The 12,139-nt window shown below is 40.0% G+C and overlaps 1 protein-coding gene across 3 annotated transcripts in view; it reads left to right on the plus strand.

Moving 5' to 3' along the window:
• USP4 (ubiquitin specific peptidase 4) overlaps positions 1–12,139 on the plus strand; it is a 31,732-nt gene that overhangs the window by 10,443 nt on the left and 9,150 nt on the right. Inside the window, exons 7-13 of one of the 3 annotated variants that reach the window (XM_021533225.3) lie at positions 1,135–1,278; positions 1,906–2,023; positions 3,177–3,350; positions 3,946–4,104; positions 4,940–5,164; positions 6,706–6,789; positions 7,155–7,249. In XM_021533225.3, coding sequence (XP_021388900.3) covers positions 1,135–1,278; positions 1,906–2,023; positions 3,177–3,350; positions 3,946–4,104; positions 4,940–5,164; positions 6,706–6,789; positions 7,155–7,249 — 999 coding nt within the window. The remainder of the gene's footprint in view (positions 1–1,134; positions 1,279–1,905; positions 2,024–3,176; positions 3,351–3,945; positions 4,105–4,939; positions 5,165–6,705; positions 6,790–7,154; positions 7,250–12,139) is intronic. The other 2 variants (XM_021533234.2, XM_077786101.1) reach the window with 2 other exon arrangements.

Below are 12,139 nucleotides of genomic sequence, written 5' to 3' on the forward strand. Positions count from 1 at the left end.
TGGTTCTCTCAATTATTCTGGTAGATCTCATTCTTTCTAGGATACTTTCCTTTTTTTTTTTTTTTTTTGTTGTTGTTGTTCTTACTCTTGTTGTTCTTGTGCTGGCTGGTGAAGATTTTAGGGTGCTTCAGGTTTTGACTGTGTTTGGGGCTTTCCAAACACAGTTTCCAGTTTCATCTGGAAGCTCCTCCTGTAACTTGTGTACTTCTGTATTTATTTTACTGCCGTTATATTTCCGAACTGTTGATGATGTCCAGCTGTTCTGCCTTGTCATGGGCTTCATTCGCTTGTTCATTGTTGTATAGTGTTTTTCCCCACAGAGGTTTTCCAGAACATTTTTTTAGTACCATCTGAGCTATGAATATGCATTTTTAGTTTGTATCATTTGAAAACAAGGGCCGTAATAAAAAAGATTAAATGGACAAGCTGAAGCTTGAGAGCCCTATTCTCTGCTGGTTCTCTGCTCTGTTTTGGGGTTAGTATCCACTGTTTTGTGGCTCTTGGTGTCTTGCACCTTTTTACTTTTGGTTTTTTTTGTGTTAATTTGGGCAGAGACGGAGAGATTAGACCAAATCCCAGTCAATTCTTACTATAGAGAACTTAATTAGTGTCAAGATTAGTACTGTCTTGTGGTTTTGCCTTTTTTTAATGAAACTCTGTATGACAGGACGCTGTTAAATTTTAGTGCCTTGTTGATTATCTTCTTCCTGATTAATGTTGTGTTTAAATAGATGGTCTGAGTTTCAGGTAGGGAAGGACTGACCTGGTCACTTTTTAATGTAGGTAGGGTGTTCTGTGGTCTTAAGGTGTGTGTGGGGGGTTTGCTTGCTTATTTCAAGGTGGTTTGCTCATAAAATTAAAGCTTGCTTCCCTCTCACGCTGAATTGCTACTTATTTCTGTCTGGGACTCAGATTTGCCTTTAAGCAATCATTGTTGCTCCTACTTCTGGTACTTTTTTCCTGATGTTTCTGTTCCAGACAATTGTTTGGCAATGTGATCAAACAGATTAAAGCAGTAAATTCTGTGTGGGGTAATTAACTGTAGCTCAGCAAGTCCTTGGAGTTTTGTGGGAGGTGGGGCTGGGCATAAAGCAAGTAGTAGCACTGTTTCTGCTTCTTTTTCCTTTCTCCCAGATCAAGCACTGCAATTAGTAGAAACTTTACTACCTCTTCAAAATCATCAGCAAGTTCTTATTCCTCAGTGTCTGCCACTTCTGTCATTACTAATGGTGATAGCAGTAACTCCTATGGACTGAACAGCTCCCACCTGGGCAGGGGGTAAGAGCAGGAATGTTCTTTTTGTTTTGTCACCCTTTTTGTGAATGATCCCATGCATCCATGTCTGTATAGAAAAGGAGTGTGATGGTGCCCTAGAGGAGTTCTACTACTCTTGTGTACTTGTTTAGCAAACTTTGCTTTTTGAAACCACTGCCTTCTGCTGTTCCTTGCTTGCATAAGTAGTGCATGTTCCAGATCTTACTAACTGCCAGAGCATTGCCTGTTTTTTGAGGTGACTCAGCATAAGGAAAGGGTTTATATTCTTTTGTCTATCTGCCATTGTGGTAGAAGCCTTTCCAGGTACAGATCATAATTCCCTTATTATTTCTTAAAGTGTATTATATACTCTTGTTGCATTAGGATAGTGTGTTTGCTTACAGACTGAGGAAATGGATGTGTTATGAGCCATAAATAAATAATAGACTTTGTAAGCATTAATGTTTCCAAAGTTAGCATGTACATTTCACATTCCTGGTGTTCAGCTTTAGCCCCTATGAAGCAGCAGAAACAGTTAAAAAAATTCAGTAATCAGTTTTCTGACTTGTATTTAATGTGACTTTTAAGTATTATTGAGACTCAGCAAACTCACCGTGGAGTTCACTGTACTTGTACTGCCTTTTTTCCCAGAGGTTCTGGGTTTGTCTGTAACTCTTACAACTGCAGGGACAGTGCTTCCCTCTCACAACCTGGACTCTGTGGACTCAGTAACCTTGGAAATACCTGCTTCATGAATTCTGCATTACAGGTAAGAATTAGAGAGAGTCCTGATCAGAATTAAATAAAAGATCAGTCTCATAAATATTGTGAATTAAAATCTGTGGGGGAAAAAAAAAGAATAGTTAATGTGATTTCATGGGGAGAGTACGCCTCAAAAATAAGCAGACCAAAAAATCATGTTTAGTTTGGCTTATGTTTAGCTCATTAGTACTGTAAAACATATTACAGTATTAGGGACTGAATCTGAAATATGTGGCATTTGAAGTGGCCAGGGGAAGTTGTACTGAACAGGTGCCTGACTAACATAAGGTCCCAGTGCTGTGCCCTGCCAAAAATGGGCTGACGTGGAGGATCTTTTGACTTGTGTGGGCTGCACAAATGGCTGCATGCAGTCACTGCATGCAGTTCTGGGCCTGTGTTAAGGATTCTTGAAAAATTAAGAACATGAAAAGCCACAGGAAGGATTCAGGTTCATTGTGCAAGGTGTTAAGGTTGAAACAGTGATGCAAAGCTAATAATTATTTCTTTAATTTTGAACTTAATTTCTTAGGATTATTTTGTTCATTTTAAAGAATGCAAAAACCTGCATTTTTTTTGCTAAGAAGTTCAAACAAAATATGAGACAAATTGTACAGTCTTCGATTTAAGGAATGGGCAAACTTCTAGTGTGGTACTAGTGCTGTGAAATTACTTCAGTCACTTGTGTGATGGCTTTGAAATCTGGAACAAGTCTTAAAATAACTAATGCATTATGCATGTGGTATTCAGGACACCACAATAAACTTGGGCTGCCCTGCTTTTTGTTCAGCATGACTTTATTTTCAGATGTCTCATGGTAACCTTTAGCTACTCTGTTTTCTTGGACTTAGTTAAGAATCAACTTTAAAATTTTTTATTACTCAAGTAACTTAAACATACTTCAATTTTAGTTTATCATGCAAACTAGTTATGTCAAGGACCAGTTATTTTCTTTCTTGTATTTACCATTATGCTTTAATTTTCTAGATATCAGTCTTTCAAATGCGGATTAATTTTTTCTTTGTTTTACTAAACAGTCTCTCAAGTCTCACCAGTTTTGTTAACTTGGTGCATGTTCTGTTGTGAAAGTTGGTTTTGTTGTTTCATTGTCACACAAGTCCATTGTCCCATGCAGTAAATTAATTTTCTTAATACGTTCTCAGTGCCTGAGCAATACTCCTCCTTTGACTGACTACTTCCTGGAAGATAAATATGAAGCTGAAATAAATCAGAACAACCCACTGGGGATGAGGGGAGAAATCGCAGAAGCCTATGCAGATCTCATTAAACAGATGTGGTCTGGGAGACAGTCTCATGTGGCCCCACGTATGTTTAAAGTAAGTGTGTCATGTTCCTGTAGCACAGCTCTGGGACAGAAGAAACAGTGAAAGCTAGTGTGCCTGCCACATAGTTTGATGTTATGAAGGCTAAGGACAGAATTGCTTCAGTGTTTCATTGTTTGTGAATGCTTTTTGGGGTACAGGGAGGAATTTCCCAGTGTCTTTCCTCAGAGTTGCTACTGCTCTTTAATGTTACTTAGTAAATGACCTCCCAGCCTGAGGGCTATGTACAGATGAATCAGAATGGTCTTTGCTGCAAAACTAGGCAAGGTCGTATGAATTGCCAGCTGTGAACTTTGGTCAGTGAGAAAAGGTGTGCATTACAAATCTAAACATTTAAATCATAAAGTGAAGATCAAAATGCACCCCCTTGTCTATAACTTTGTTTATTGGTGTAATGTTCTCATTGCTTCAGTGTGAGGAGCTGCTTCTCACACTGAAAGTAGCTGGGGGGATTGTTCTGGCACCTTTCCATGCATTAGCATCCAGCTCACCGTGGCCTGCTGCCAGCAGAAGGTTGCAGCGAGCTGACCTGTGCTGAAGCCACAGCCTGAGTGTTTTGTATCCCCTCATTCCTGCCTTTGTGTTTCAGACACAGGTTGGGCGATTTGCTCCTCAGTTCTCAGGATACCAGCAGCAGGATTCCCAGGAGCTCTTGGCTTTCCTACTAGATGGCTTGCATGAGGATTTGAACAGAGTGAAGAAGAAGCCCTACTTGGAGCTGAAGGATGCCAATGGCAGACCTGATTCGGTACAGTGCCCTTTACTTAAGGATAGGGCAGGTGCTGCTTCCCAGGGCATTTGGTTGGGTTCTGGGACTCCTCCTGGCCCTCCTGCTCGCAGGCCACACAAACATCCTTCCTACAGAGCAGTGTCCCTGGCACAGGACAGCCGTGTCATGCCTTGTGGCACTCTACCTAAATAGAGAAAAGTAATTATCTTATGAGGTTGACCTGACAGAGGCCCAATAAGTTTCTTGTTTTCAGTTTTCTTCCTGAGACTAAAAGTCTCATGCTAAGAGCAGCCTGTGATTGCCGTGAATAGACAAATGCCAGATGCCCTTTGGTAAGGAGTTTATAAGTTGTTTTGTGAAGGTCTTCAGGGAATTGTAATTTGTCTCCTTTTAGACTGTCTTTCTGAAATATGGCCATCGTTTTCCAAGACCAAAAAACTCTGCTTTTTTCTTGAAAGCTGTAACTGCAGTTGCCTTTCCAAAGCAACAGGCAGCACTCCATTCCTTCTGGAGAGTGGAGCATACCTGGTTGTCCTGAAGATCAACATGTGACCCTGTCACTGTCCCCTCAGCTCCATTTGTGCTTCTAACATTGTGTGCACCAAGGAACACCTGATCAAACTCAGCTAGAACAGATAGATGAAATTTGACTTGATGCTAGGCCCTAATTTCACTGAGAAGAAATACCAGTGTGTTATGCTGGACATACACATACTGATGGTGCCCCTTCCCTATGAAGTGGACCTATCAGTATCAATTTTCCAAGTTTTCTTTGGTCCTGGTGCTCAACCCACTGTAGATATCTTTGCACAAAATAACTTCTAATACATATTTTTTTAAATTGTTTTTATAGGAAGTGGCAAAAGAGGCATGGGAGAATCATAGGCTGAGGAATGATTCCATCATTGTGGATATTTTTCATGGTCTTTTCAAGTCTACCCTTGTTTGTCCCAAATGCTCTAAAGTTTCTGTGACCTTTGATCCCTTCTGTTACTTAACTCTCCCACTGCCCTTGAGGAGGGATCGTCTCATGGAAGTTACCCTGGTATATGCAGACCCACAGCGCAGACCTGTCCAGGTGAGGCATGTTGAAGACACAAATTTCTTTTAAGTCATCCAAGTTCTATTAGATTTTAAAATTGAGACTCTTAAAGTAATCTAAAGGACATTGATGTCCACCTTTGAGTGAGGTACTATGGGTTTTGTGATGAAAAATCTGGGATGTGAAATCAAGTGACTTCATAAAATCTTGGCTCATGAAGCTAAGGTCATGGTCAGCTGGAAGTGGCTTTCTGTGGTGAGCTGACCTGTGTGTTGTGCTGCTCCCTGAAAACGGCAATGTGCTTATAAAATGTTAAGATGTAACTTACATTGTGCCCTGGGGTGCACAGCCTGTCAAAGGAGGGGACTGTCCTCTGCTCTGCACTGGGGCAGCCTCACCTCAAAAGCTGGGGGCAGTTTAGGTCATTACAATACAAAAAATACATAAATCATTAGAGACTGTCCAAAGAGAGCCATGAACATGGTGAAGGGTCTGGAGGGGGAAGCCTTATGATATCATTGGGTTTGTTCAGCCTGGGAAGAGGAGACTGAGGGGAGAGACCTTGTGGTCTTCAGCATCCTCACATAAGGAAAAGGCAGGTTCCCTGTTCACTTTTGAGACCAGTGACAGGACCCAGGGGAAGGGTCTGAAGCCAAGTCAGGGGAGTTTTAGGTTCGATATCAGGAAAAGATTTTTCACCCAGAGGGTGGTTGAGCACTGGAACGCTCGCCGGGGGAGTGATCACAGTACTAAGCCTCTCAATGTTCAAGGAATGTTTGGGCAATGCTCTCAGGCACTTGGTGGGATTGTTGGGGTGTCCTGTGCAGGGCCAGGAGTTGGGCTTTGATGATCCTTGTGGGTCCCTTCCAACTCAGCATATTCTATGGTTCTGTGATTATAAATGGGTTAGGCCTCTGAATTTCAAACAGAATTGAAAACTCCTCTTGGGAGAAAAAAAAAAAAAAAAAAACAAAAAAAAAAAAAAACCAAAAAAAAACCTACATGTTTGCTTTTTCAGCCTCCTCAATAGACTTGTTTTAAATTTGACCCCCACTTTATTTTCAAATGGATACACACATCCCTAAAGTAGCCTTGTGCTTGCCACATGTCACAGAAGCACAAGCTGGGGCACCCAAGGAGAATGACTGGATGTCCTGATGCAGTTTTGGAGGAACTGATTGGCAGTATTTCCATGTCTGTCAAGATTTTCGGCTTGACCTTTAGCAGCATTGAAGAGAATGACTCTAAGATGTTTTTTATCACAGAAAAAAACAACAATTTTATGTTCTGAGCAAGCTGCTGTGCTTGGTGATTATGTTTTTTCCTGGGTTTTACTACTGCTGAGCCTGATCACAGCAGAAAGCTGTTCACAGCTTTCATTCCCTCCAAATCACTGCATAGTGAGGTAAAGCTGAGATCCAGAAGACCTTCAAGTGTATGGTTATGACCTTAAATTTAGCAGAACTCCTGAAAATTAAAGATTTAAGAGTTTAAAAGTTTTATTTCCATTTTCTTGCTCTCTGCCTTTCATGGGTTTATTTTGCCTGGTGTAAGTATAACATTATCTTTGTTCCTAGTATCGGGTTGTGGTGCCAATGATGGGGGCCATCTCGGATCTGTGTGAATCACTTTCCAAACTCTCTGGTGTTCCTGCAGAAAATGTAAGGATAAATGCAGACAGTAATTTTGATAAATGTTTGTTCTTAGAGCATTTTCGTGGCCTAGCTTTTATATGGGTGATAAGCTGAACTTAATGGGTTAGTGACAAAACTGTAATAAGTTAAAATGCTGTTCTTTGCTTGTAAGATTAAAAAGATGCATGAAACAGTCTGTATTTATTCTGATAGTCTCATTGCAAAGAGAGGTTTAAGATAAGGGACAGAAAAGTAAAGTACAACTGATGTTGGCATGCTGACAATTGTGATAGAGAATTGGAATAAGCTGTTACTTGAATTTAAAGGTAATTTGCCTAAATTTATGTAAGCTTTTACTATAATCACTTAGCAAATCTCACTTGCTGTCCTAGATGGTGGTGACAGACGTGTATAATCACAGATTCCACAAAATCTTCCAAATGGATGAAGGTTTAAATAATATCTTGCCAAAAGACGACATCTTTGTGTGAGTAGCCTGGGAAAATGCCACGTGTGAAGAATACTGCCAAACATATGCTTTGGTTTCAGGTTCTAAAACCCAATTCCTGCTCCCTACAAAACCTAAGCCTTCTTGTAGATCTTTTGCATGACACAGCAGGTCAATATATGCAGTGTTCAGCTGGTATTCTTCTAACACAGGAGGACATGGCCCTTGGGTGATAATGAACTTTTAATCTGGTCTGTGTTACGCAGTTTAGAACTTCCTACAAGCCTCTTTAGGACATAATTATATCTGGATTACAGTTTTGCTCTTGCTGACATTTTTCGTTTTGCTCAAGCTTGTTGTCCTTATGTTTTCCAAATCAGCCAAAAGCTTTTGCACTGTTACTAGGATAGTACAAAGTCAAAGGTGTTGTACTCTGCCTCTCCAAAATCCATCACAGTTGTTAGAGCACCGTGACTGGGGGTTTTTATAGACTCTTGACTGGTGTTTAACACTGTTTGTATCTAAACTATTGTTGTGAGGGCAGAGCTGAGGGTTTCATCGTGCTTGATGTTCTACATGTGTGTGGTGGGTGAGATACTTCCAGTCACCTCTGAAATCTGATGAGGAGAGCAAAAGCCGTGTTCCTCTATTGCAGCTGAAATATGCAAGAATGTTGCTGCCATTATATTATTGGGTCTGTGTGGAGACCTGCACTGACATCCTCTGGTGCTATGTGAACCTTTCACGGGGTGGGATGCTGTGGCATACTGATGCTCTTTTGTCGTGCTGTCAGTTGTGACCTTATTGCTGAGATGTCATGAAGGAGTTTTGTAAAAGTTGTCTTCAACTGTGTGACCAGTTGGGATCTCTGGGAAGGATGTTTGGCGTCTGTGAAATCTGTTTGTAGAGTGTTAGTTTGTAAGTCTGTCTGTTTCTACAGCAAGTAAAACATTTTAAAAACAAGAAACATGACATTACAGTGGTAATTGCAAAAAAATCCCTGCTTTCATACAGGCATAACGTGTTGGAAGTTCCTCCACAGAAAACAGCTATGTCTGAATCAGGTCTGCTCTGGGGTGTGGGGCAAGCATTGGCTGAACTGCAGCTCCAAGTGTATTTTCCTTTGCAATTGCCACTTCCTTTTATGTGCAGGGTAACTGTAAATGAGGTACTGCTGTGACTCACAGTGAGTGAGCTGACCTGGGTTAAAAATAGCCTTCTAAGGAAGAGGAGAGGTAGCAGGAGGAAGTTTTGCAAATCCTGTTTTTCCATGTACACCCTCCAAGATCTTTTCAGCACTGAGGGGCAAGAGCAAGAAGCCAGGCACCAGGGCAAGAATTAGGAAAAAGCTGTTCATAGGAAGTCCTTTTAATGGGTAATGCTGCCAGGAAAAAGATATGTAAAGTAATATTCTAACTACAGCTAAAAACTAGCATTCTTTTATTGAAAGGAAGTCTTGTCTCAAAAAACCAGCAGAGAAACACTTGTTCCTAAAGAGGAAAGTTTTTTAAAGGCAAATGCATAATTACTTCTAGTGTGGACAATCTACCTGACTTGTCTGGTTATAAAAAGTCTGCTGTTAGGTGTTCTAAGATCATTCAATAAATGGTTAGAGTAGGTTCTTGAATTCTACTTTGTTTCCATCTATTATATTTCTGTCCTGCCATCTTCAAAACCTGTTTTCCATTAGGGAATATACTTTTAGTTATGGATGTACCTCTGCCTTCTGCTTCTTCCAGAAAGGATGGTTTTACAGTTAAAGAGGAATTTGTCAAGTCCTGCTCAAGCTGTTGTGTTTCTGTCAGAAGTGATGGGCAATGACTTGGCAGGTCAGGTTTCTGCCCTCCTGCAGGTGCTGTGTAATGTGTGGCTGGGGAATGTGGTATGTGGTGGTCGTTTGTTCAGATTGCTGCTGCCAATAACTTCAAGAGTTTGATTGATGCAACTTCTTAGATTACAGGCAAATATCTTACTGTTTATTAAAAAAAAGAATAAAAATACTTTAAAAGAATAGGTCTTTCAAAACCTTCCACCGTTAAAGAACAAGCCTGTTTCCACATGAAATGTTGAGAAATATTTTATTTCCCCAAAGTCAATGTAGAAGAGTTTTTCAGTAAAAAACATTTTTTTCTTCTTAAATTAAGGCAAATTCTTTAGAGGAGTGACAGGAAAAGATTGCTGCTTATGACTTGGAGGATGCTCTGTATGCCTGCATAGTACATGAAATGTTCAGCTTGGAAAAGGTGCTGCTGTACTGGTGATGGAGCTGTGGGGTGTATAACTGGTTACACAGAGTGATGCAGCTCTCTCCTGTTCCTGAAAGAAAACTGTCATTGTATGACTTAATGAAGGGGAACAGATGCCTATTATTAGAAAATACAGCAGTGTAGGGTTTTACAGTCAGTGTTTTCACCCAAAATTCACAATTGAAGTAAATAACCTAAAAAAGACTCAATAAACCATGCTAACTCATAAAACATTTGTTTGCACTACATTTATACTGAATATTACCACAAAAGAAACTCTTAAGAACACTTTCTGGTGTTTTGGGTTGAAAAGATAGCAATTGCTTTTTAAGAAAGGAAGAATCCTTCTGGAAGCTGCTTGCCTACCATGTTGTAAAAACTTGAATTTTTCCTAACATTTGTTTGAATCACTTAATGGCCTTGTGTCGTAAGACTATAAAATATACCAGCTTTGAGTCTAGGAAGATAGAAGTTACAGAACAGATGGGGTTTTTAATAGCATTACTTATTTATAAATCAAATAGGGAAGCTGCATCATTTCAGGGTGTTGGGCTTAGTGCCGTAAAGCCAAGTGAGTGCTATGTCAGCTATCAGGTGTGAAAAACAAATTGGTAGTCCTGGCACCTTTAGCAGGTTATGTTCTTAGGTACTAAATGTTAATGTAGATGTGCTTCAAGTTGACATATAATGCAACCTGGGGTATAACTGAGTACCATCAATTATTTTTTTTTATTCTAGTAAAAGATGTTTTCTAGAATCAAAGTATTTCTTGTATTTAAATTATACTCACTTCATGATACTCGCTGTCTCATGTGCTTGAACTCTTTCCTAAGTAATGTTTTATTGATCCTGTCCCTTTTATATACTCATCATATGCTCTTATTTCCCAGTAATGTCCAGCAGCAAGATTTCCCTGTGGGAAAACTGTAATGTGTATATCTCACTCCTTGTTTTAAGTAATTACAGTTTGATGCTAAGTTTCTTTCATTGGTTAGAAAACAAAGGGAAAAACTATGCAAAACAGAATTAAATCAGTACAGCATATTCAGAAGCAGATATTTCTCATGTATATTTTCCCAAAACTCGTGTGCATTTCCCAAACTTACATTTTGAAATTACGGATGGCTCAGTGGGTCCTGTTGATTTTTGAAGTCTTTTTCTGAAGGATTTTGTTGCCTAGTCTTTGAGTTGGGGTAGGCTCACAGGCCTTTTCTTTTTTCTTCCTGATTTCTTCCTGTGATTCCTTCCACACTGAGTGTATTCTGAGAGAAGCTGTGATAAACTGAAGACGGTTTTCTTCCATTTAAATAATTCTTATAAAGGTGTAAGAGTTTCCTCACCTGAAAAGCACTCCTCTCTTCCACTGGCAGAAGCAAACCAAGGTTGTTTTAGTAATCATCTGTGGTTATTTGCTGGACTCTGAGAATCCAAAGAATGAGTGGGTCGTGATAGGGCAGTACAAAGCCCCAGGGCTCTGAGTTCATGTGCAGCTGCCATCCAATTGTTCCTGTGTTCCTTGCTCTCATTGTCCCCCTTTAAACACGACCTTGCTCAATTCTCCCACCTGTGATCACCTTTTTGGCTGTCCTGTAACAGAAATCAGTGGTTTCAGTGGTTCTGAAGCTGTAGGATCTGCTTGTAATGTAAACTGGCAATTCTTGTCTTCTGTATCTTTCTTAGCATGATATTCAGTTGTTTCAGGATTGAAAAATTTAACTATGAATGTCAGTCTCTTGCAGTGTTTCTGTAGATTTGCTTTGCTGAGAGCAGTAGCCAGGCCTGCCTGTGACAACAATACCCCTGTGCTTTGCCAGACCTCTGATCTTACTGTATTTTACACTGGCCAGCTGGCAACACACATCTCAATTCAAAATTCAAAAGCTCCTAACACTGCAGGAGATCTGTGCTCTACCAGGGCTGTGACTTAAAAAAAAATTAAAGTCAGTACTTTTGTACTGATGTCTTGCTTTTGACACCAATATCTGTTAATCAGCTTTTGATTTGTGCCTCTGTTGGTTTGTTACTGAGCAGATCATGGATTTCCCTGAAATGCTTGGGTTGGAAATGTCAGTGAGCAGGAACTCTTACAACACATTGCAGCAGGAATAGAGCAGCTGGAATGGGCCTTGGCTTTTCTGAGCATTTGCTTAACAGAGGACATGGTCTGCAGACGTAGGTATTGTAGTCCAGAACATGCTGTTGGTGAAAATTGGGAAATGTGGGAAATACATGTGGGAGTTATGGAATATTGAGCTGCTGTCTTTTACAGGTTATTTTTGTGGTGGGAAAAACTGTTGAGTTTTTCTCTGGTTTTCACCCTAGGGTTATGAGAGAAGACACATTAAATTTTTGCAAGGCATCTTGGACATCTTGAGATGTGTATTGTGAATTTTAATGTGCCAGTAAAGTGGTGGAAATACTGAATCCAGAGGAGTGAGGAAGGGGGCAAGAATTGCACTCCACTTGCAACTTAAGCTGAATGTTTTGCAGTATGGAAAATGAAGATGTGCCCTGGATGTCTAAGATACATTTTTCCTCTGAGCTGCTCAGTTTTTGGTTCATCAGTTCTCTGGTTTATTTTCTTACCTGTTGATCTCTCTGATAGTAAAACCTCAAAAAGAATAAATGCAAATACCACTGGGCTTCTTGATATTTAGGTGAATTTAAGTAACTTTGAAATGTA

Source organism: Lonchura striata, chromosome 12 (genome assembly GCF_046129695.1).
Source record: "Lonchura striata isolate bLonStr1 chromosome 12, bLonStr1.mat, whole genome shotgun sequence".
NCBI classification, from domain to species: Eukaryota; Metazoa; Chordata; class Aves; order Passeriformes; family Estrildidae; genus Lonchura; species Lonchura striata.